General features: G+C 39.8%; 2 protein-coding genes across 2 annotated transcripts; one reads left to right on the top strand and one right to left on the bottom strand.

Annotated features, from left to right (window-relative positions):
* Nucleotides 1–1,459: 1,459 nt before the first annotated feature.
* inpp5l (inositol polyphosphate-5-phosphatase L) lies at nt 1,460–21,284 on the top strand. Its single transcript, XM_044196151.1, has 16 exons — nt 1,460–2,010; nt 6,880–6,921; nt 7,275–7,375; nt 7,939–8,026; nt 11,183–11,246; nt 11,912–12,015; nt 12,293–12,345; nt 14,295–14,414; nt 14,733–14,817; nt 14,922–15,017; nt 15,105–15,179; nt 15,506–15,579; nt 15,677–15,788; nt 16,634–16,702; nt 16,782–16,841; nt 19,103–21,284. Exons 1-15 carry the CDS (start codon nt 1,951–1,953, stop codon nt 16,821–16,823), a joined length of 1,185 nt encoding a protein of 394 aa, XP_044052086.1. The 5' UTR covers nt 1,460–1,950; the 3' UTR covers nt 16,824–16,841; nt 19,103–21,284.
* A 1,328-nt stretch (nt 21,285–22,612) lies between these two features.
* nkx6.3 (NK6 homeobox 3) lies at nt 22,613–26,136 on the bottom strand. The gene is given in 4 exon segments (XM_044196159.1): nt 22,613–23,979; nt 24,405–24,562; nt 24,565–24,573; nt 25,010–26,136. Coding segments are annotated over 4 exon segments (813 nt in total). The 5' UTR covers nt 25,425–26,136; the 3' UTR covers nt 22,613–23,748.
* Between the last annotated feature and the right edge of the window lie 293 nt (nt 26,137–26,429).

A 26,429-nucleotide genomic window follows, 5' to 3' on the forward strand; every position in this document is an offset into this window, starting at 1 on the left:
ATGTATATGCAGTTTACAGTTGCATGTAAGAAATTGTGTAGAATAAACACTTGGCAAAACGTTGATTTTTTTTTTAAAGAGACTTTTATTTTTTTTAAATAAAAAGCAGCCATAGGAACTACAACTGGACAATTGACCTCCAATTGTTTAGGGTGAGCTAAACTGATTCGAATTGCAACATGTCCCACTGCTAAATATTTGCCATTGAAGCTCAATGTACTCCAAACTACACCAAATATGTATGTAATGGCTAAAATTGTAGTAAAGACTCCAAGTATCTTGTTTAAGAGTTTAGATTATTTTTCTTTTACTGGCAAGTATTTGCCAAAATCACAGCATTTTTCATTTGATATTTTTAGAATTGAATGTTTTTGCTCCAGTACTGCCTTAATTAGCTGTTGCTTTTGTGTGCTATTCTTGGCAAGCAAGCAAAGACTCTGGCAACATTTCCTGTCTGATTTATTGTCCAGTGGGCACCAAGCTGTTATTACACCGTCTGGCATGAGGATTGAGAGCTTTATTTTGAACATTTAAATATTTTGTATTTTTTCCCCAGCTGACCATGTACTCAGGATCAAATCTAAATTAATGTCTTTCAATGGATGTATAATGCTGAGTCTTTTGCAGCTGCTTCATCCGAAAGCCAGGCCTCTCCTCGTGGCTGCACTAAACTGCCTCAGCTTCCTTTCAGAGAGGTTTGCCCTTTAACTGTCTTTGTTTCCAAACCGGTGATGGACATGGCAGCATTCTTTTGCATCTCTGTTTCAATAGTTGCAAATGGATCTGTTGATGTTGGTGAACAAAGCACACAGTGCTAAGAGGAAGAGCTGTGTAAACCTTGCCATGGTTAAACAGCACTATGAAGAGCCTGAGTCAGCCCCCCAGCAATCTTTTCTTTAGCCTGGGCTGGAGCTCAGACAGCTGGATGGCACAGATCCATCTACTAAAACTAGTTCCACTGATTTACGAGCTTCTGCTGGTACATGACTTTACTCGGGAGCAGTACATGGGCTGTGCAGCTGTTGCAATGTAGGTAAAGGTGACCGCAGTGATTACTGATGAGGCAAGATATGTTATATACATTTTTTTAGGCTTGCCACTTGTAAAACAGGAGAACAGTTCTAGCAAAAGCAAAGTGTTCTCAGTGAAAGGATATTTCACAGAAAGAAAATGACTAACTTCCTGTTGAGACTACACAGAATGAGCCTGTGGTATGTTGAGGTGTGAGTTGAGAGGCCTTTCAGGTATGCCCTGGGGTAGTCAAATTATATATTGTGGTATGTTATGTCATCTTACAAGTTATTATTGTAATAGCATAGTATTAATACAGTAGCTAAGTAGATCATTTGCAATAAAAGTCATACACAGGTTTCTTTAGAACTCAAATATTATGGGATTGTCTTCAGAGGAGGTTAGGGTTACACTTTATGGCCACGACGTTTGCTCAGCGGTGATAAACTTAACATAAGGAAGACTGTAATTGACTGCTCGCAGCAAATGGGCGGAGGCGGAGCAGCACCAACACTGAGTGTAACCGCTTGACCCGGTAATCTGAGCGTTTGTCAAGGCAGTAGCAGATGCGCTGTCCAGGCTGGTTTTAAGTCCGGTAAGAAGCTACTAGTCCAATTAACCGAGAGGAGGCGGAAATCTGCGCATGTCGGCTAATAAACTAACTTTCTGCTCTTCGGCTCGGCGATGGATATGAGCGCCGCTGCGGCATATGATGACGACTTGACACGACAGCCCGCCATCACCAAACAAGTTGGACCAGAAGCGACACAGTATCATCAGTGAGATGCTGGTGAATTTTGCGCGGTGATAGTCGCGATTTTGGGCTCACACAATAAGCCTGCATAAGCTCCTGGAGAGTAGCTGTTATAGGCCTGGACGCGCATCATTTGGCGACGCTGCTGAGTTTCCTCGAGCCGTTTGTGAAGGTGGATCGTTAACATGGAAACACACACTGATGTGCTGCTCGTCACCGCAAATGTCGGGTCACTCTTTGACAATGTAAGTAGACTGGTAAGAGTTAAATTAAAACTACACCAGACCGCAATGCTGCCAGAGGATTATACTTAATGCTGTTAGGCTGATAGAGAAATAATTAGTCGAGAGGGTACAGAAGGTAAGTTTTACCTTGAATGGGCTTCGTTGCTAGCATACATCATTTGGTATGAGGATGTAACAAGTGTGCTAAACTCTTCACGCGCTTAGTGACATGTTAGTCTAACTAATTCATGTGTGTTATGGCTCTAATAACGTTACCACACTGTCGAGTTACTCAGTCGTGTTTCTTTGTCAGCCGTCAGTAACATGTGCTCAATAGTGTTATCCGCTGTCGTTGATTAAACAAAAAAAAAAAACAACACCACGAGACAGAGTTGATCTATTATTAAGTTACCCGTGGAACGCGCACGTGACTTGCTCGCAGTCCGCGTAGAGTAGTAAGAGGCCGGTGTTACACCGAAATCTGTTACCCGACAGATATCACTTAATTGTGTGATGTATATTTTGTGTTGTTTTTTATGTTGGTGGTGCTGCTGCATGTCTTGTCCAGGACATTTTGGGTTAAATAAAAGTTTGACCCTCACAGAATCTGATCCGTTTTGGTGTAACACTGGACCTCACATGTTGGCCACAAGACATTTTGACTTTATTTACCTAAGTACCTAGTTTGTCTTCATTTGTTATAGTCCCCCTGGCATCCATGATAGCTCATGTCATTCAGTATTTGGGTATGTGTGCCACTGCAGTGGTCTAACAAACCCTCTAAAACAGTATTATTATTTATATAAATCAGTTCTATGTGGACCCTCTCCAAGGGTGCCCCCCCCAATCATCATTACCTCCCACAACTGGCAACTGCACTATGTGCAGTCAATCCCTGTTGAACATCACTGTATATATTGTTAGTACAGGGAGGGTTGAGTGTTACTCAATAGTCAGTTTATAGTATCCTTATCATACTGTATGGCATTTACATCAACAGCTCCAGTGGTATCACGATAATTCTATAATGGTGTGTAATTTATAGTGTATAGCATAGTCTTCTTTGTATCTTTAAAAAATCGACTGCAATAGTTTATAAGGGATTAAAGAGATTAGCCTGGAATTGAACTATTCTAAACACATGGTGAAATATACAGTGGTTTATAGTTTTGGCCTATGTTGGGCTGACAACACTTTCAGACATTGCAGGGAGGAGGGCTCTTACACTCATGGAAATTTGGCTCAGGACCATGTTTCCGGTTGCCAGATCTGGCTCCAATGAAAACATGTTAGATCCCATTGTGGGAGATATGTAAACAGATGAATATCTTCCCCCGGGGGACTTGAGCTTTTTTACTTACTTTAGCCCCCCTATTTCTATAAACAAACACTCCTAAACGTTCACCCAGCCTTTGGGATAAGAGCAAGACCTTAAGCACATCACAGGGTAAATCCTATTGCTTTGCAGTGCTGGACTAGCCAAGTGTCCTGTCAGAGCAGTTTAGCCAGTGAGACAGTCCACGCTTAACTGCTACTCTGTGCCACCAGTAACATTTCTATGGCACACATAGCGGTATCCTGAAGATTATATCTATTGTTTCTTGTGAACTTGTGCAATGACTATGTATAGTAGGAGTGGGCGATATGGCCCTAAAATAATATCACAATATTTCAGGGTATTTCAGCAATAATGATATTCTTGACGATATGACAAAATACTGAAAAATATTTTTTGTTTAGAACTCACAATAGCTGTTGAGCTCTCCTCACAGGATTTTTGGATCAAAATTGTTGTTACCGTCTTCTTGTACTTCTTACATATTACCGTGGTTTGTTGCACATCTGATCTTTTGTAGATGGTAGCAATGTTACTTTTTCTTTCAGCCATGCTTGTTGTTGCTGTGCGTAACGGTATGGCATCATTACGCCAGCAAGTCGGAATATTGCCATTATCACGATATGAATTATTTTTGATCATATTAAAAATAATACCGATATTATTGTTAACGATATGATATGGCACACCCCTAATGTATAGTTACATCAGATAGATATTATTGTTACACAAATTTTCCCTTTATTCATACAAATGGTATCAGACAAATGATAATCTGGATGAGCCTTACTTATTGGAACACATTATTGCCAAAGACACATTTCAGCCAATTTTCCCAAGTATTATCAGATGGGTTGGAACAACAAAGCACTAACTTAGTCACCATGCTGGATTCATTAAAGCAGTTTCTTTGTAACAGTGCTCCTGTGCTTAGGACCTCTCTTGTTTAACGTGCCTGGTCTTGTTGCCTGACACTGTGCTACTAGTTTGCCACAGAGGAGGAAAAGATACTGTTTTTTGCTGGATTGTGAATGTTAAATTCTTTAGGTGTTTCAGGTTTTAATGTACTGTATTTTTCTGACTCATGATAATGAGACAGAATTGCATCTTGAGTATAATTGTTGTATGAACTTCTCTATCTCTAAAACATATATATTGCAGTTATATATCAATGAGTCAGATCAGGGTCGGTGGACAGAGCCAATGTTCATGAGTGCATACAGTCTGTGTTAGTAGCCAGAATGATGTGAGAGGAATCCTTCAGGTCACAATGGCTGAGCTGCAGTCATCCCTGTCACGCTACCATGCAAATACACTATGCAAAGCTATTTCTCAGCTGGTATGAGTCCACCTGGCCTCGCAGAAGATTGTACATTACTCTGCAACTACACTGTGGGACAAATTCTGAAGCGGGTGTGTAAGAAACGTCATAGGGCTGCACGGTATGGTAAAAAAAAAATCATATTGTGATTATTTTGACAGATATTACAATTGCGATATAATTCACGATTAGTGGGAATGACCATTTTTGCATCACAATTTTCATTTTCACTGAAAAAAACTATTAAAATCACAATGATGTGACATTTGTTGGGGTCTGTACCAAACAAACATGTTTTCTTACATCTGCAGAACAAGATTTTTTACCTTTATCAAAAAATTGCAGCTTCTGCATATTGGATATTGCACTTGACCATATTGCAATTTCGATAATATTTCGATAATATAAGGTTATCAATTGTGCAGCCCTAATTCAAATACCACAGTTTAGTTTAAGGGGCAGTTGTTGTGTGAGGTTAAAGTTTAATTTTACCTAGCATCCTGGGTGAAATATTTGTCACACCCACTGTGGACCTGTGCTTTCACTGTCACAATTCAATAAATTAAGTTATTTATCAGTTTACAGCCACACGAGACAGCATGGTGGAAGAGGTAGCCTAACCGATCAACACAATTTCAACAGCCAGAAATCATGTAAGAAGATGTGTCCATACTATAAAACATTATTATTTGGCCAAATGAGATGAATCTACATTATCCCACTGTTAGGGTGCAACCGTATCATATTATTCCTTACAAATCCTGTCTGGTGCAGCTTTAATACCTACAGCTGTGGTTCTAAACAGGGAAGGGTCTGCTAAGTAAGCCTCAACATTGTTTGACAGACTGCTGTGTGTGAGGTTTAACCGCCTGCTTTCCTCATCATCAGGGATAATGTGTGGACAGTGGACAGATTATGACAGATGCAGCTACACTTGAATGAGACAACATCCTGGAACGTATACAACTGGAACACACAGGATAATATTTCCAGATAATCTTTATTGTTTGTTTTAACCTGCTCAGAGTTAATATTAGCTCAGAGTATTTCCTTTCTGTGATTGATGACTTCCTGACTTCCATCTGACCTGTTTGTTAGCTGGCAATGTAATTTTAAAGCCAGAAGATATAATGATTTTTAAAAAATTAATAAATAAATAATTTTTGTATATCCAATTTGTAGGGTAGCAGCTGCAGCAGGCCACTGTTTTCAGCGATAAAGCTCTGATAAATATAATTGAATTACATCAATAAGTAAAGGTCCTTGATGAAGACAAGAGACATGCACTTGAAGATGAAGATAATGTTATGAGGATAGAAGCATTGTGTCTCTGAACTTCCAAGTAGCGTTAGCTAGCTATGGTTGTTAATGGTAGCTTGCCAGCTAAAATGCTTTAGCTACTGTTACAAGAGTTTATACAGTGATGGTAAAGCCATATGCAGCACAATATATGGATTATTAACACTACTTGCAGTGGCTGGTGTGGTTCAATGACCTAAGTTAGCTGCAGCTTGGTTGCTTGCTGAAAAGGCTGGTGCTCAGTGTGTTTAACTGCCATTGTTTTAAGGTAAGCTAGCTAGCCACACAGTCCTTTCAATTGCGCCACTGATGAATAGTGAAAAAGGAAATATGAGGAGGAAATGTTGAGTGGGGACAACAGCAAATTGTTTTTCAATACCAAAGAGTAAAAAAGGTTTTCATTTATTTTATCCACCGATTTGGTAGTAAAGGAAAAAACTAGCTTGGTAAAAAAGTTGAAGGTTAACACATTGGAGGTTAAAGGAATAGTATGCTTTATATCTCTGTTTATACTCCATTTAAATTTTGTTAAACTGTTATTTATTGATGTATTCAACCATATTTTTGTCTACATTTTGTCATTTTAGCAAGTGAACACAACTAAAGAGCCAGATATTTCCCTAAGGAGTTGGTAGAGACCAAAATAGAGACAAAAGGAGATTGAATATTGAACTTACACTCGTCAGGTCACCAGAAATGGGAAACCAAATGAATGCTAATGTTGCTCTGTGTCTGCTGGATGTGTAAATAGCCAACTGTTTGCTAACACATTAGCCATAACATTTTTATAAGGTGATATGTCAGTGTTATTTACAGCTTGTTGCACTGCCCCCCAGGTGGACAAAAAAATGAATGCAGGTTTAGTATTTGATTTTAGACCATTTCTTCCAGAAAGATTGCATGCCTTTGACGATTTTTCTTTGTCATTTTGTAGGTGGGTGAAATTCAAAATGAATGGTTACAAGAATTGTATAAGGTAAGTTTGGGCCTCCTGGCTTTTGCATTAATAATTCACAGTTTTAAACATTTGATATTTCCATTCATTACTGTCAGTGTCACATTTTCTTTTATGTTTTGTGGACAGTCTGGTACAGTTAAGGCAAAACCATTGGTGACAACGTACACAACAGCTCCAGGTTTCTCTGGAAAACGGATACTGTGCTGATAACTGATAACATAGGCACACCAGGCCTAGATATTCAATAACAGAAAAACTTCACATGACCCCTATTGGATAGTTGACTTCATCCTGTAACACACAGTGTTGACCCTCTTCACTCCTCATTACATGTAAAACCATGTAGACCTGTTTGTGCTGCTTTGTTACAGACTATCCACAGCTACAAGCCGAAGTTCATCGCCCTGCACTTCCAGGAGGTGGGAGGGAAGGACTACATGGTCAACATGAGCCACGCTGAAAACTTCTTTTGGTAGGACCAATGTGCTACTCATAATCCATGTTGCTCAATAAAGTCATGTTCTTCCTTCACCATGAGTTTGATATTATCACGAACTTTTTAAAAAGATAGTCTTTTCTCTTTCTTGTAATTTTCCTTACATTCAAATAGGCCTGCAACTAACTATTATTTTCACTATTAATTAATCTGGCTGATTATTTACTCCATTACTCAGGTAATCATTGGGTCTATAAAATGTAATAAAAACAGTGAAAAATCCCCATCACAGTTTCCCAAAGCCCACGCTGACCTATTTAGATAGCTTGTTTTGTCCAACAAACAAACCCAAACCCAAATATATTCAGTTTACAATTACAGAAAACCAACAAACATTCACATTTGAGAAGCTAGAACCAGTTTAATTATGCTTTAAAAAATTGCTTAAAAATGAATTGACTATCAAAATTCATGACAAATAATTTTCTGTCCATCGACTAATCAATTAATCGACTAATCTCTTCAGCTCTACGTCAAAGGGAGCAAGCTTTTTTGCTGTCTTGCCCAATGATAGTTCTGTTTTGCTCTGTTGTTTCCAGGAGCATTGAGTCCAGTGAGGAAATGAAAGACTTTGACAGGGTCTGCATCTATGTGGACAACCAGTTCCAAGCAGAAGACAGCTTCACAGTAAGGAACACATCAACTTCTCAGTCAGAGTAGTTCACATGTGTTTCCACTAGATGGGGGCCTCCTCCATGTTAGGGCTCAGAGGTAGCTGGAGGTGTTGGATGTACTCTCTTGTTAAGTGAAAAGCAGGAGCTGGTTGCTGGTCAACACTTTAGGAAAAGTTAGAGTTTGTATACCCCACAGGAGCATTAGAAAATGTAATTTCTTTTGTCATAGCCTACAATGTAACACAAATTTTGGCTTGGAAAATAGCCACCATCTGACAGAATATTTATGTCATGTCAGTCCTTTTTACTGAGGTCACATGCTGTGCACACATGCATTAGTCATTGCACTCTTGGCTTTATTCATGCTCGTGTATTTCATCAATTTGAAGGTATGGTTTCACTCTGAAAAATGTGGACAGAGTGGAGCTCCCTGATACTGACAGCATGTGATAACTAAGGTTGATCAAGATGCATTAAATTTGTACATGCCCATAATTTATTAGATGTTAGAAATTTTTTTTGCAAAGTAAGAAAATGTCAATGTGATAAAAAACATGAAAAATATCTTCAATCTCACCAAAAAACAAATCTGACTGTGTGTTTGTGTGTGTGTGTGTGTGTGTGTCTCTGTGTGTGTGCGTGTGTTTGTGTTTATGGGTTGGGTTTCATAAATCATGCCTCACTGCACAATCTCAGATATGTGCAAAACCACAGTCTAAGTGACATAGATCTCAAAGATATAGTACGAAACAATGTTGTAGTAGTTACACAGTGTGAGCACAGACAGAGGAGATGGTCTTAAAGACAGGTTTGTTAAGTCACTCATGCCACTACCTACATCTCTTATCGTCATCTATCATTGAACCCGGAGTCTGTCTCTATAGCTGAAGTCTGAGCTGGCGCTCCTCAGTGCCTGGTGGGACGCTGCTCGGGTCATGGGCTCAGCCTCAATCTCCACACCTGTCGTGAAAGCCATTTCTTACTTCCAACTTCTTTTTTTAGTGACCTCACACGGCACAAGCAAGTTTTCAGTCTTTTTTCGTGGAATCGAACCATGTTCATAGTTGCTCATAAATGGTTTGTCAGTATTAGTTTGTCTGAAATTCTGCCCTGGTTGAGAGTCACACCTCCCAGTTGAGAAAAGTGGCTGAGTATTTCTAAAACTATTAACCCTTACTCCTCCCATGTGATACCCCCACACTGGACGTCTGACAGTAGGGGTCAATGGCTGCATCTGTAGACTGAAGGTGTGTGAAGTAAAAAGGGGAAAGGCAATGGCCAGGTGTGGGGGAGACAGGCCAAAGTCAATACATTTAACTCTAGATTAAAACTATTGATCTCAGCCCATTTGTGCACGATAAATAAAGTGTGAGGGGGGGTGGAGGACAGCTGGGACTAAGTTTCCCCTGCGCTTGAGTGTTCGCACCCTCCACTGTTTGTCCTGAGAGAGTTGCATCCCCCCCCTCCTAATGCCTCATTCTCATTTCGTCTGTGCCACCTGCATTGATTTTCAATTTGTTTCCCTCTGGCTGCGGATCATCAGTTATATGGCCAAGAGAGAGTTTGGGGGGGGTTCTCCTTTCAGAGGGGCTGCAGGAGTAGCAGGGGCAGACTTGCCTGCATTCCCAGTACAAATGGTGTTTTGATAAAAAATCACTTGTAAGTCAATATTTTTTTATTAAACTGTGCACAAACCTGATTGATGAAGATAGGTGTTTGGCAGAGTATGTGGAGGAGAATGTGTATCTGTGTTTGTGTGTGTTCTTTGCCGTACTGTTTAGACATGACATTGTCCAACATAAACTAGGCCAGATTTCAATCAGTTTTCCTGAGCTAATTATCAGAATATAGGCCTTGAATCCCGTACAAGAATCATTATTTTGCTCTAATTCTTAGATAATATTACAATCTTAGTTGAACTTGCTTCTCAGAAACATTCTTTTCTCAGCTTTTAGCATTAAGTTAACAACCTTATAAGACTCGTTCAAATAGCTCCCTGGATCTAACCTTAGTTTGGACAAGTTGGTCACTAATTGCCGCTCACTGGAGCCAACCACGGAGACACTTCCATTTTATTAAATGAGGATGACTTTGGCACTAAAGATAAATGATCTCTTCAGGGAGAGATCTCTCATGCTCCAGCTGGATGTTTTTGTGTAGGGGGTGGGGGGTGGGGGGTGGGTTGCACAGCGGTCCGTCACGCCCCGAGCCCTCTGAGCGCTGGCTGATTTTTCTTCGGCCCCCAGTCACAGCGGCAGCGTTGGCAGACAGCAGGCCTACTGCTTAATACCTTTTAAATTGTTTTAATTTTCTGTCTTTATTGATCTCACAGGGCATGATTAATCAGATCACTGGAGCAGGCAGTTAGTACATTAAAAATTGTCAGCCTCATGTCAGGGATGATTGGGTGCTGAAGTGTGTGTGTATGAGGAGCAGTATGTGGATGTGTTTTGCAGTTATGCATTCACGTTGAACGTCTCTATTCCTTAAAGTTTCATGTGTCTTTGGTAGAGCAACAATATACTGTGTCGCAGTGGGTCGTTCAATACAAGGCTCACAATTCAGCTCACATGATGGGGAAGTGAACAATTCAATTCATGATCTCAGAGGTTGAGTTGAGACGATTTCTCCTGTTTTTTTCTATTTAGATGTTTAGGTTTCATTATGGGTCACTGCTGTGACAACAACTCTAAATGGGTCAGACAGAGCTCAATTGTTCCATTTAAAAATCTTAAATATTATAGTTTTATTAAGTGTAATGTGGCGATATTGAAAATGGAAATATATAAGGCACATTTCTTGGTACTCCATAATTTTGCTGCGTTGAAAATATACTACATTTCAAATTGAACCCTGCAGTGATTTTTGTGTCTTGGTTGGGGAGTTGTGTTTATCTTTATGCTGGACTAAACATGTCAGAAATTGAGCTTTAGGGGATACACTTGTGTTCTTTGCAGCAGGTGTCTGAAACTAAAGGTGTCAACAGTAAAAGTGTGATTTCAGTATGAATTTCTTAGGTTCTTATCACAGCTGCAAACTCCTGCACTTTTGTGATGTTTCGGTTTTAAAGTGGTTAAACTGAAACTGATTTTACATATTATAACTTTTTAACATTTATCAGATATTATGAAATATCTGTTCTTTATTATTTATTTATCTCTCTCCACAGGCTTTGGGGAGCATGTACTTCATCCACAAGACACTGAAAAACATCTATCAGTATGATTTTAATGGTAAAAACTTTACTCCTTACGCATTACGTTTGCATTAATTTGTATCATTTTATTGAATGTTGGCTGGTGATGGATTCATATTGCTTTTTTCCTTGAAAAAAATGTGATGATTTTAGATCTGAACATAAACCACTCCCCTTGCATCCTGTGCTGTTTTGGTAATGGCTCATAATGGCTCATACCTTCAATGAAGTAAAAGCAATGTTGCATATGATTGCCAAGATTCTTGTCATTTTTTAATATCAGGAATTTCAGGTAATTTCTCTGTGTATAATGACAGCTTGATGGCCAACCCTCCTAGCCAGATATTTGCAAAGAACCTGAATTTAAAATGGAGCTGTTATTTTCCTGCTGCATAGTCCAGTCACGTTAGGTGTGAAAAAGCTCCTCAGAAAAGCTTATGGAAGAACCATAAACATCCTGCAGCTGCCACTCGCTGTGTGGCCCAAACCGATTGTTGTTCACCAAACACAGTCTAATGGCTCGCTTATAGATCCTCTCATCACATATGCCACTCTGATGAGGTTAACACCAGTTTATTGATTGTTGTTTGCATGTTTTCTCACTCTTTTTCATGTCACACCTCCCCACCCCACCCCCCCCCCCACCCCCATCCCCCACCCCCCACCTCCTCCCTCCACCCTCTACCTCTCTCCCTCTCTCAGTTAAGGATTTTAAAGCAGTGTCGGGGCAGAACAAGTACATGGGCTCTCTGGATGGGGTCGCCACAGTGGAGAAAGAAAAATTCCCAAAGAATTTCTGGCCTGATGTGAGTATGTATGCATGAGTGTGCATCTGTGTATGTCTACACACTGTATGTATGTGTGTGTAGTGTGTGTATGAGTGTGCAGGTGTGGGGAGGGGTACATGACGGCCAAAGGGAGATGTTGGGACAAATGAGTCTACTGGGTCTATAAGGGCTGTCTGCTTGCTCTGACAGGGAGATGAGACAAATTATGTGAAAGAATCAATAATTATCAGTTTGGCCCTTCAAAGACACGACTCACTGCTGTTTAGTGACTCACTCTAATTTGTCTCTGTTGCAGTTCAAGTGGTCCAGAAAGGGCTTCATGAGGACCCGCTGGATCATACACAACCAGTACGTACTGCACACTAACCTCACCTTGATTAAAAAAAAAGTCAGGGTTGGGCTCAACTCACTTTCACTTTTGGTTGTTTGTTGACTTTTGTGAAATGCAGTTATTAGAATTGTCCTGATAACTCCCACTTTTAGAACAAAACTAGCAAAATTCTTGTGATTCCCTTGATACATTGATACAAAGACACCCTGGTTTCATAGAATAGCTGTCTCTGAAGTTCTCCAAAATGAGAAACAAAAGAAAGTCTGTCACACCCTCAGAGGAGGGTTGGGTATCACTAGAAAATTTTCAGTTCTAGTGCCGATACAATACTTAAATACTCAAATATACTATCACCTTTATTGGACAGAGTGACGTGAAGAGGCAGACAGGAAATGTGGGGGGCATGTCGTTGTAACCATTCGGCTACCAAGGCGCTCCATTAATTGACTCAATACTTTGAAATATATGAATTAGTTTTTCCACAAAACCATTTTTTATAATTTAAAGCAGCATTTTATTCATATATTTGTATTAACAGTGGATCACATGACTACTTATATGTGACAGGGGTCACTCTTAGTGACGAATCCACAGATAATTACCACCCGTTTTTAAGCGAAAAAGCTCTAAAAACCCACTGTACGCTACCTGCTCAGCACCAAACAGCCGGCAGACAAAGTTAGCGACTAGCTAATGAACAATGTGGAGCATCTAGCAACTAAAGAGGCAGGTATATCCCTCAAGAGTTTGTGGAAATCAAAACAGAGCTAAAAAGAGAGTTAATATTGGACTTAAATTTATCAAGTCACCAGAAACAGGACTCCAAATGAAAGAGCTAATGTTGCTTTGTATCTCCTGGATGTGTAAATAAGCAACTGTTAACTGCTAACAAGTTCATTATATCAACTTAACTAGGTGATAATATGCAAATGCTGTGTGCAGCTTGTTTCCGTTGCCCGTGAGAGGCCAAAAATCAGTTAATGCTGGTTTAACACAAAAGTTCAAATGTTAAATGTTCTCTAAATACAAGCAGCCGAAGAAGAACTTCACCCAATTAAATAGTCTAAAATTGGCAAAATTATGATGTAATCAGTAAATATCTGACCAGACATCAGATGCCTAGTTTTGACAGTTTTCACATTTTGGTTGGTACAAAACAAATACTGAGGTATGATACCCAACCCTTCCTCGGAGTTGTTTGAGCTCTCGCCACATTCAGAAACAATTGCTCACTGCTGCTGACAGTGGCACAAACTCATACCTTCTGTTTTCTCATCACCCCAATCACTATTAGCTAGTTTTATGAAAAACCTTGAAATTATTAATTTAGTTTGGCGACTAAACAAATAATTACCAGATATTTTACATTTATACTCAGCCTGGTGCCTTGGTGCCGACCCAGGCCATATGTGAACAAATTTTTATTTAATTAGCAAAGAATGTATATTTATGATCTATGTTTTGAATCCACTTTATTGAATAGCCCTGAAACCAACCAGGATAAATCACACAGGGCTGCTACAGCTGTGTTTTCTGAGAACTTTAGTCACTATTTGCTCTGCTGTGTTGCTACTGGGGGGTAATAACAAAAGGAGCCCACAATCTGTGTGCCACAACATCGCGCTGTGAGTCAACACAGCTCGTGGTTGGATGCACATTAATTGTTTTCCAGTGACAGCCAACGAAAAGGAGTGAGTGCTCGGCACAAAAGACAAATGTGCTTGTTTGTGGACTCAGCATTAACACAAGTGCGGTCATTGATAAGAAAGCTCCTCATAAGTGACACCCGTGTTGGCACACACGCACACGCACACACACACACACACACACACACACACACACACACACACACACACACACACACACACTTATCAGATGTCCGGTTTTGGTGTTATCAGATTGTTTCCTGTTTTTTCACCTGCCACATATCACCATATTTTGTGTGTGTGTGTGTGTGTCTTCACAGAGGACTGGACTTGGTCAATGTCCACCTGTTCCATGATGCCTCCAACCTCATTGCCTGCAACTCCAGTCCTTCCATTTATTCAGCCAACCGCAAAAACGCTCTCAGATATGTCATCAACAGGTCAGATTTCTAGCTGCACACAACTATGAAAAACACGACTGTAAAATGTAGAAGATGACAGCAAATACACACTGAGTCCAAAGCAAAAAAACAATAATTGAAAACTCCTTGCTTGACTGAATGACCTCTACGAATGGAGTATGTTTCTTACAGTCTTGGCTAATATCATCTGCCATCATAATGCCTTTCTTATCTTGTAAACAGTATATTTCAGGAATTTACATAAACTCTGACCTCTGAAACAGTGAGGTTTAATAGAGATAAAGACCCAAACATCCAAACATCTATATGATTCCTGACAATGCTACTTCCCTCCAGGATATCAGACAGCCACTACACTCCTCTGCCTTTCTTCCTGTTTGGAGATTTCAACTTCCGTCTGGACACACTTAGTCTTGTCCAGGTATGTAACAACTTTCATTTCTCCTGAAGCTCATGTGACAGGTTTGTGTATCTGCCTGGCATTTTGACATAGACCCTTCCCTGTGTTTGTGTTTTTGTGAGCAGCATCTGTCCACTTCGGCAGATATGCAGACAGTGAAGAAGGACAGCAGTAATGAAGTGGAGAAAATCATCTGCGAAGAAAAAGACAACGACCACCAGGTGATTAAAACCTGTTCAGTTAAGACAACAACTGACATTTTATTTTTAGTGCTGCTTTCACTTAACTTGCCTTCACTTCACCTGCAGGTGCTCCTCCACATTGAGGAGAAGCTGTTTACCTATCTGCACCAGGCAGTTTTCAGGGAGGACAATGGCAGAGCAGTGAGTACACAATTTCAACTTTCACCTAGACTGATCACTTCAGCTACACCACAGTTCCAGAGAAACTCTGTGCTGTGACTATTACTTATAATACAACAGGCTGCTTAGCAACAATCTGACATTTCTTCGCAGATTTTAGATTAGATCCTGTCAGCGTAAATAGAGTCCTATGAATGACAGGACAGTAAATACAAAAGCTCGGAGTTAAACAGAACTGCGATAAGTAAACTGGGTTTTCACTCGTGCTGAAGTTACACTCACTCACTTCATGCTTGTTTGTAATATGTTGAGATTTCCTGTAATCAGTAATGGCCTCTATCCCTCAGCTTTTGAAATATGACAAAGAAGTCGCAGCCTTTCATGATGTTATAAGGGAAGAGGACATCAAGTTTCCACCCAGGTAAGATGTGTAACTGAGCTACTTGCTGCAAACATAGTGTATGAACTCCCACCTCTGTTGTTATCCCTTAAATGCACTGTCTCTCTCTGTCTCTTAGCTACCCCTACAGTGAAGAGTACACTAAACCGACCCAGTACATGAACACTCGCTGTCCTGCCTGGTGTGATCGTATCCTCATGTCACACACAGCCCAAGAATTAATCCACAAGGTCAGTCAGTGCTTAAAATCATTGTATCTAAATCTGAAATGCATAACTTTCTGCATGTTAGCTGTCTTTACACTTCCACACAAAGTGCAGAATGTAATCTCTGGTAAAAAGCTTATATATACACAGAGTTTAATACAAGATTGCAACTTCTTGATAGGTTGTTGTCAGATAAGGCTAAGTGGCTAGTGGACCTTTCTAACACCATTGTCCAAACAATATTTACATTCTCACATGGCTAGAGAGTTTATTACAAGATTAATGTCATTTAGCTTAAAAGCTAACCAAAGGTTATATTATTAGCTAGTACATTACCTGTCCAAATTAAGCTTCAACATCTTTAAATCCCTTATCTTTCTTTTGAAATAATATTTACCCTTGTTTTGACCACTTTCTCTCACTTTGCCTTTTTGGCTTTTTTTGCTGCCTCAGATAGGGTGCAGGAGATTGCATCGCAGTCAGCACTGACCGTTTGCTAAGCCCCGCACCCCTTAGTTACTGTTGCTATGCCTGTCAAGCTTCACGTTCTTGCACAGCACGCATTCAGTTTACAATAACAATAATATGTGCTACCATACTGAAGTGTGTTATCTGCTATTAGCATTGTGCTGTTGATTTCAATGTGTGAAAAAAATTGTGGAAAACATGTCACTTCCTGTATAATGGCTGTGGTTTGAACAGAATTTTTTGTAGTCCTATCCGGGAAAATGTGCCAGTCTCTTGACCATGCAGATGACATTTTAACTAAAAGAAATTATAGATGTAAGCTTTAATGTTGAATGTCACATTTTCATATTTGCTTTTTTACTTGTCTACTAGATGATATAAAAGTTCATTCTTCTTTTCAGAGAGATGATGGTGAGAAGAGCGTTGTTTATGACACAGTGGGCCCTAATATCTGTATGGGAGACCATAAGGTAACAGTTTAAATAGCATGTATATTATGCAGGCAAACAAACCAGCCATGTAGAGTAACTGTGGTGTGTTTTCTTGTAGCCGGTTTTCTTGTTCTTCTCACTGAAGACAAACGAACATTGACTCGGATCCTTCACAATGGTAAGCACATGTGCTAGTGAGCGCGTTTCTATACTGTACAGCGTGTGGAAGTGTATATGTGTCCATGTGGTGATTCCAGAGGGGGGATTCAATGTGTGAGAGCGATCACAGTAATCTTGCTCTGCTCCCCAGAGAGCCGTAAGCCAGGCTGGCCCATTGGAGTCGGGATATGAACTAAGATGAAGTGCCTGCGGGACACGAGCGCTCCTTTGTGTCCAGCATAGTAGAACCACAGGCGATCAGCACCTTTCACTGATCTATGTCTATTGAATCCTCTCCACTGTCACTGTGGCTACACACTAAGTGCATTGCAGGCCCGCTTTTCATTAATTACCATCTTGATGGTCGGCTGGAGAGACATGCATTGTGCCAGACAGCATATTGGCATTTTTACGGCCATGATTTTGTTTTGCTGCCGTTAAAATTTTATTTTTTAAGGATAGACTGCTTTTTCATGAGGGTGCTTCTTCAGAGGGCTGCAAAATGATGAGATCCACACAGTGAAGATGCTACAACCAGCTCACTTTTCCTTTTGTTTTTGACATTTTGAGACACAGACCAAGTTCATTCCAGTACGGCAGTAACTGTATTTCTCATGCCACATTTTGCAGTAGGCATTTTACATTTTTTGTATGTTGATGCATGTTGATTGATAAGCACTTTTTTATGAATGTAACATTTTACATCTTAAATTTAAATTAAATACAGGGCTCAACAATATGGATTGCCCGATTGCCTGGGGCAAGTAAAATGGCACTTTGGGCAAGTAAATCAAGCAACTCACTTGCCCGATCTGGCAAGTGGTAAAAAAGAATTAAACATATGTATTTTTCCGGAGCTGATAATGGATCTAGCTTTCTCTGTTGAGAGTTACACATACTGATTGTGCACTCACGAGTAGGGATGGATACTGAAGCACGGTATTAAACAGGCCCAGGGGCTAAATAATTAAAGACCGTAGTCTTATCACACTCGCTGCAGCCTCTCCTGCTGTCTGTGTCAGGCTGAGCTCCTCCACACACACACTCACAAATGTAGCGCAGCGGTCAGCAGATCAGACAGGCCGTGGTGGAGATTACTAGAGTTGACATCAACTACGCTCGTTACTTTAAGTAAGTGCATTAAATCCTCCGCGAGTAAAAAGCAATACTTTTATCAATACACCTGTTCAACAAGCACGTCATGTAGAAAGCAATATTTTAATCTGCTCTGTCTGCAGTCTCTCATGTTTCACACAAGCACAGTGCGCTAGCTCGGCTTATAGCGCATTGTTACAAACAAGCCAAAATGAAGCTGTCAGTATGTAGTCTAACAGTTTATCTTAGTTTGCCACGAATCTTAAAATTTGGCAAATTCTTGTAAACTTACTGCTGGCTTAGACAAACAAGCCCCTCCTCCCTCTACCAGCTAACTTATCTGCAGTGAATCACAGCAGCAGCAGAGGGAGGAGGACAGAGGACAGGAGGAAGGACTGATACTGACTGATGTTCAGATAGAATAAAGAACACAGACATCACTCAATATTTTGATGTCAGGAATAGGATTTATTTTATTATTGAGTTTATATAGTGACTTTGCTGTTGTAAACACTGTTGCTGCTTTAAAAAAAATATAACATTTAAAATATTCAATTCTAATCATGTAATGAATTTACACTTTTACAAAAATATATTTTTTAAAAAGCAGTTATTTAGTAATGAAAAAGAACTGATACTAGTATCAATAAAGAACCAATAAGAGAGTTGATAAGAATAGTAGTATCAATAAAATCCTAACAATACCCATCCCTACTCATGAGAAAATGGCAGCGGGTAAAGACAAAGATAATTTAGATAATTTATCACTCACTCTCAGTTAAGGAGTCCATCTCTAGATAGGAGGGGGATTGTCATACCATTTTCGATATGCAAGAATGTTTGTTGCTTTGCATCTATGACACGCTGTGTCCTTGTTCTGATTAATTTACTTTATTTATAACAATTAAATATGACTTTAGTTTTTGTTGTTATTTGATAACCGCTAATAAATAAAACAATTTGTACAGAGGCAAGTAAAATTTGACTTTGGGATTTCTGAGGTGTTCTTGTTTGCTTTGAAAGGCTTCCAATGGCCTTTGTATTAATAGTGTCAGATAATATGGTCCCCGTCAGCAATGTGATCTATTTCTCATTCCTACGCTTTTGTTTCTGTTGGCACGTGATGTATGATGTGTGTGTGTGTGTGTGTGTGTGTGTGTGTGTGTGTGTGTGTGTCTGCTGCAGGTCTATGACTGCACCATCCTCAGAGCTCTGCCACAGTATCAGTACCAGAGGTTAATCAGCATGATGGTTACCTGCCACAACCCACCCATCAGCCAGCTGCGGGTCTTGACACAGTTAGTCCCCACTGTTAAAACCCCGTCCTCACATCACTGGTGTCTCACATCTGATCTCACTGTTTCATACTGTCGACCACAGCTGGAGTGACACGAGCACAGATTTTTTAGCCGCTGTCATGGATTTCTGAGGCAGTTGTCCAGATTCTCCAACTCGCTCTCAGATCTTAAGTCCCCTGACCTGAAACCTCAGTGTCACTGAGGATGTTCCTGTTTTTTGAACGTCCCCGAACAATGACGTAAAGACTGCAGTGTGTGACTGTGGACCAGCCCCTTGGACCAGCCCCCACATGGATGGGTACATGCATATGCAAAGTTTTGATTAGAGTGATTTTAATTGTTGCATTTTAAAATATATGCCTTTTTTACCAGCAGTGTCAGATAACCCCAGACCAAGGCATCACAAATGTACTCATTCCTTATTTAATTTATGAAATCTCTCCAGTCAGTCAGGCCACTTTGTAGCAACTGAACTGGATAGCTTCCACTCAGTCAGTTTTAAATTAGCAGTTGAATTCAGCCAATCAGAATCCAGTATTGTGAAACTCCAGTGTAAATAACTTCTAGCTAAACATTATGAAGAACATTAGTGTTATTATAAACCACAGTGAATGTAAAGACAAAAAATATGGGATCTTTAATATCAAGTTTTGGACCAGGCCTACTGACTGTGTGCATGCTATTTTGTATTTTATGAAATTTTTTGTTCAGGTATTTATACTTAAATACTTTTTAAAGTTGTTTACTGTCAGGGTAAGCAGGATATTTTAAACACAGGGAAACACAGTAGAGGAATGCTGCTATTCTGTTCATTATTCATGAATGATTTCTTACTGACATGTTATTGTTTTTCATACATGTAGCTACTTCATCACAGTGGCTTTAACTATGTCACGTCTCTTGATTACAGAACAAAATCTATTATAGAATTGATTTTGATAAATGTAAATGACGATTTTAATATCGAAATGATGTAGAAAAGACACTAGACAGTGGACAAAAGGCCAATAACATTTTAAAGCAACAACAAACCGACTGCAGCAGTTTTGTCTGTTTATGAATGCTGTGGTAGATGCTGAATTAATTCATATAACACAGCAGCAGAGTGTTTCACCCTGTTGAATTTAAAGTAGCATTCTTTTGCTGTTTTTTCCATGTACCAATAATAATACCAAGTGCTTTATTCCACAAGCTATAACTCAGCAGTTCTCCATGTTTCAGTTTCCTCACTCAGAAAGTTCCCTTTACAGTTTGTCTGCACAGAAATCTCTTCCACCCTGTTCTGGTTGGCATCGACCTTATTTCATTGCCAAAAGAATTATACTGTAGGCCTCACATGTTTACTTCTAACTCTAGTTAATGAGTGTGGGTGTTTCCATCACATGGCTTCACTTGAAGTCCACAAAATCCTGTATATATACAGTATATGCACACATGTGCACACCTACACACAAACAGAAGGTTTGCTTTTGGATGTTTGTCTTATTTTATTTTGTTGATTCATAATCTCATACTTTAGCTGTGTAATATTTTTGATGTGAGTTATTGGTTAGATTCTTTGATCTGGCTTTAATAATGACTAATTGAAAGAATTTAAAATATGTTTTTGTGGTTTTTTACTTCCATCCATCCATCCATTAACCATACCCGCTTAGGGTCGCGGGGTCGGCTGGAGCCAATTCCCGGCTGACGTTTATCATATATATTTTTGGAGTGTTTTGTGAAATGTCTTTTGTGTTACACAGCTTGGTGGAACAGTACACCCCCTATATTCATACAATAACACTTTTCATGCATAAATTCACAGATATTCATATTAAGGACTGTCAGTCATATCTGTACTGTGGGACTGAAGCCTTGCCATAACAAGATGAAGTTAAGAATCAGTGATGCAAATGTCTGTGTGGATTGAGAACAGTTTGTAAGTAATAAACTTTAAGCGGTTCACTGTTGACCAGTCATGGGAGTGGAGTTCATTCTAAGGCCAGTATTACCTTCAGATTAACTCTGGTCAAACACTACATCATTGTGATATTTCACTTTTGTAAATAAAATATTAACCTCTTAAACATGTTGCATTGTTTCTTATTGGCTCCACCAGCACTGCATATACAGTTATTTGGCAACACATTTAGGGGATTTTGAGACTGACAGCTCAGGCTTTTGGGAACAACAGTCATCCCTTTACAGTATTTGAGTCACACCTGTTTGGGGAAATGCTACAAGTGAAAGACATCTACAATCTCATTGACCTTATTTCCCTCATGAAGCCGATAAACCTGAAAACCTACGTGCCACAGACTGTGCACGCTTCCAAGTGCTGCTGCCTTTCCGGCTTTAGCTGTTACTAGGAAAAGAGATGTGAAACTTAACAGACGTGGCATTTATATTGATACGAAGAATGCAAAATGGTGTTTGTGTTGGTAAGATGAAGAAATATAGACCAGAGTCCTGCAAAATGGACGTTGAGCCTGCAGTAACTTAACCCAAGGTGTATATTACTAAATGTCTGTGTTAAGCATTCAGTTTTCATAGTTAGTAGAATTCAGCCGCAAGGTGAACTGCACTTATTTTGTGGCAGAAGAAAAATTACATCTAAAACAGAGGGGGTATTAAGCCTGCCCTCGAAAGTTGGAATGGGCTATTTAGGCCTTTTTGCTCAGATTGAAAGTCTTCAAGGGTCAACAAATCAAGCGACCGATTCTAACCTTTATTGCATTTCATTTTTGTGTTGATTCAATGGCTTGACTCAGATAAATCCTGATTTTTTTTTTAAATCACAGATAGCAGCAGGTTGGGGGAGACTAAAACATGTATTTACCTCCTGAAAATTCATAAATCACAAAGAGTTTATAATGCTTGATCATTTTTAAATATTTGCATGATCATAGCTCCAATATGGACTTGACATTTACATTATGATAGGATTAGCAATGTATGATACTGACATTAGCACAACTACATTGTTGACACACTCCAGTGTATTGTATTGTCTTTGATGCGAGTTATCAAAGCAGAATCTTCTCAGTAACATTCCTGGGCTTTTCCTTTGACGAATCATCCAGCCTGATGTCAGCTGCCTGAACCGTATGGAGTCTAAACTCACTGAGCCTACATGGTGAATGAGCCGGCCTGTTGGTATTGATTTCATGTTGAAGTTGGTTGTGGGGGTCATTGTCTTCAAGTAAGCCATACAACAATAGTGAATCATGCAAGATTGGACCTTTGACCTTTGCACTTCTCGTCAGCATTTGTGCCTTTTTTGCTCGCAGTTTCATTTTAACTGTCATTTGGCAGCAAACACACAGACGGAACTTGAGCCTTTGCAGCCAAATAATGTTATGGTTAAGTTAGATTTTTCATTTAAAAGCAGACACCAAGTACCACCAAGTTTGATAAATGATTCATAATAATTTATTGTGCAACATTTCAGGTGTTTTCTTACATTGTCCACCTTAATATTAATACAATGTATTTCAAAAACAAGTATACAAATAATGAAAAACAAAGCTGTCAACTTGCAGTTATTTTAACCAACCTCAAGTCAGCATTCAATTTAAGCATTTAGCAGAATTACAAATCATACTGTGGAACATTATAATAGATGAGCAGAGCCTGATTATCTATAGATGTTTCCATTACCTTTTAACACACACTTCTTTCTCTGCACTGTTTTCATATAAATAAAAATGTAGGCTTTTCCTGCCTTTTTCAGAGTTTGTAGCTCTGTGATTCATCAGCACACAAACCCATATACTGTACATCATAACAGAACGTCTCATTTGTAACAAGAATGTTAAATAATCCTATTTTATTTAAAAGCCCTAGAAATAGCTGAATCTGAAATTACTTTACCTGCAGATTTATCAGTTTTTTGATTTTAGAATTCATTTTTTGAAGTTTTGATTGAAGGACATTTCAATTTTTTTCTTATACCTTGAGACTGTAAAACATTTGTTTTTACCTTTGACGTTTGAAATTATATTGAATATATTGATGGCTTAAGAAAGTTTCATAAAGTTATCTTACTGTATGGCATGGCACTTTCATAACAGTTTCATTTTGAAAGTCAAATAAGCACAACATAATCACAAACCGCTTTAACTATTAAAAAAAGAACACCAATAATTTCATTACTCTCTTTTTTTATTTATTATTATTAGGCCTACCAATAGCATCATGCAGTTGTGGGTTGTTGTTGTTTGTTTGTTTTTTTCCATTTTCTTCTGTCTTTACAAAACGATGTGTATGACATAATTCCCCCACATACCAGTGTAACATTAAACAGAGACATTTCTTACAGTAGGCTAACTTATAAAACTAAGCGTCTTTTTAGCTTCATTATTTCAGCCTATTTGTCTATTGAACCCTTTGGTGCTCATTTGTTGGATGACCACAAATGACCTCTTCTGAACATGCTTAAATGCTCATTGATTAAACTTTGTATTCAAAACTAATTGCTTTCATTACAGCATGCAGGTCTGCTGAGAAGCTTGTGTGTGTGTGTGTGTGTGTGTGTGTGCATGAAGTTTGTTAGACTTGGTGTGGCCCGAGGCGCAGGACGGAGAAAGCCCTGCGGTGTTTACGCAGCAGCAGCCGGATCTTATCGTCGTCAGAGTCGGGGTCCAGAGGCTTGTTGTACTCCTCGTCCTCCACCTCGTTCTCCGAGGCCTCCCCGCTCGGCACCGCGTGGCTGGCCTGCGTGGAGCTCGGCTCCGAGGCGCTCTTCTTCCTCCACTTAGTGCGTCGGTTCTGAAACCACACCTAAATACAACGGGGGGGGGTTACTCTCTGTGAGTGTGACTGACTCGCGACGATGAATGAACTTGTATCTTGTATTGCTCAACAGGTGCCAACCATTTTCCATTAAGGAAGTAGACTAGCTGTTTGCGTGGGAAGTAACCTGTTGTTGGTTCTCTTGGCCTCCTTGTGTGATACTGGCACATTGTTACACACTTGTAAGTAATTAAGTAAGTAAACTTAAATTCTTTTGCACTGTTCAAAACAAAAGTTACAAGTTACTTAACAGGTGCACCTAAAACCAAACATAGAGACATTCAACTAAATATAAAAAGAACAACATAAAACCATTGGAGTAATACGTTTTAAAGCCACCTTATAAGTTGTAAGGCACCTCACACAAAAGCAGCATTTTAACAGCTTTGATGTAAATGTGCTGTTCTCTTTACCTTGACCTGTGATTCAGTCATGCCCAGAGAATAAGCCAGTCTTGCTCTCTCAGGCCCAGCCAAGTACTTGGTCTGCTCGAATGTTTTCTCCAGAGCAAATATCTGATGTCCACTAAATGTTGGTCTGGTGTGTTTCTTCCTGCCTGACATCTCCCCAGAGGTCCGCTACCTGGAAACATGGGGGCAGCATCATCCACATATATTCATAAAAGTGACATTCTATGAATATTTGATTGGACGTTTGAAATGCCACATATACTGTCAACCCCCACTAATTCTTGTTTTTGTATTTTCTTTTAGATTATATCCCTTAAAATGTACATTTACACTAAACACCTAAAATATTAATAACATGTTGAATAGTATTTTATATAATCTAAACATTACTCAGTTTTTCAGAACAATACAAAAGGTCAGTTTTTGAAGTTACTGTATATACTGTATATTTCTGTTATCAGTTATTAGATTGAATTTGTGTTTTTCAGTAAAGATGAATGACATTCTAGCATCACTAAAAGGTCACACGTCTTGTTGAGTCCTCAGAGACAGACACAGGGAAGTTGATGCGCTGGATGTTGAGTCCAGTCTGCAGTATTTAGACTCACTGTTGGTGCATTGCTGCCTCCCTCCTCTCCAGTCACAGCCGCTCTCCGCCCAGCAGCTCACACTGCGACCCTTCATGGGGCACTCGGCACCTGGCTTGGAGAAGCCGCCCAGGTTGGAGTTGTAGTCTCGGTTATAGTACATGGACGTGCTGGTGACGGAGGGGCCAAACCCTCCCATTGTGGAGTATCCGGACAGCAGGGTGGTGGTGCCCGTGGAGCCCATTCCCACCATGGAGCGGCTCAGGATGTCGCTGATGCCGTGAGGGGTCCCTGCCTGCAGCTGGCTGTTGAGGCCCGGGTTGAGCTTGTAGAAAGAGTTGGGCACTGAATACTGGCACACCGGTGCCTTGAGGTCCGATGGGAATTGGTTCAGGCTGTTGTTGAACAGGAAAGACCCCTGGATGTTTGGATCCATGGGGAGTACACTGTAACTCTGCCTCCAGGTCTCAGTAACACATCCAATAAGATCCAGGCAGGAAAAGACCTCTGATGGGCCCACAACAAGTTCTCTCACGCACAGGCGATGTCTGGATCTGGGATCACACCCACCGTCCCCAGATATTATTTAATAATAATTAAGAGCACTAATAGCAATTTTAACAAAATCCCTGGTGTTTGTCAAAGTTGCTGCCACATCAGAAACACTGCAGCAGCAGATAAACTCTTCACTCTCGCCCTTCACCTCTTCTCAGCCACAGTGTGGTCTGTGATAATCCCATATCTGACGTCTTGGGCGAGTCCTCTGGACGCAGATTTTAGCACTTTCCTAAAGACATGAGTCTCCTGCCGGCTCTCTCCTCAGATATCATAAATAAGCAGTATCTGGAAATGGAGTGGCACCTTGATAAAGATAGGCCACATTAGAATGCAGCCTGGGATTGGCCTGGGTCTCACAGCTTTAATGCCTTCCCATTGGCTCCTCTCTGAAAGCCAAGCCTTTTATTGGAAGGCAGCAGATTAATAGTGTTTTGAACAGGTGGAGTGGGAACAAGTAGATTTTTTGATGGCCTGCCATGTCTGACCAAGTGTGGTGGAGCGGTGGCAGCTGAGCCTGGAGTGCACAGAGGAGGAGAAGAGGAAGGGTTACTCTGTTTCTTGCTTTAATACTGGAGAAATGTAGTTTTGAAACACACAAGTATATTGTTTTGTGTGCAGAACATAACCATAACCCAAACAAAACAAACTCCACATGTATACACCAGTTCATGTCAGTTAAACCGTTGTATATCTGATTCTTTTAATGGATAGACTAATCCATATAAAGTAAAGTGTGGGGGATTTTATCATTAGTTGGTTTTCTGCTGCTATTCCACTCTTTAGAAATGTATTCAGAAAAGGCAAAGACATTGTCAAAAAGATATTCAATCAAATCCAAATCTGGACCTTGAACTTTTTTAAACAGTGTTTGTCTTACTTTAAA

Source organism: Siniperca chuatsi, linkage group LG5 (genome assembly GCF_020085105.1).
Source record: "Siniperca chuatsi isolate FFG_IHB_CAS linkage group LG5, ASM2008510v1, whole genome shotgun sequence".
In the NCBI taxonomy this organism is placed as follows: domain Eukaryota; kingdom Metazoa; phylum Chordata; class Actinopteri; order Centrarchiformes; family Sinipercidae; genus Siniperca; species Siniperca chuatsi.

Coding starts and splice junctions, on each gene's coding strand:
- inpp5l (XM_044196151.1), top strand. CDS start 1,951: ATGGAAACACACACTGATGTGCTGCTCGTCACCGCAAATGTCGGGTCA. Junction 2,011..6,879: donor TCGGGTCACTCTTTGACAAT/GTAAGTAGACTG, acceptor GTCATTTTGTAG/GTGGGTGAAATTCAAAATGA. Junction 16,703..16,781: donor TCTGTATGGGAGACCATAAG/GTAACAGTTTAA, acceptor GTTTTCTTGTAG/CCGGTTTTCTTGTTCTTCTC.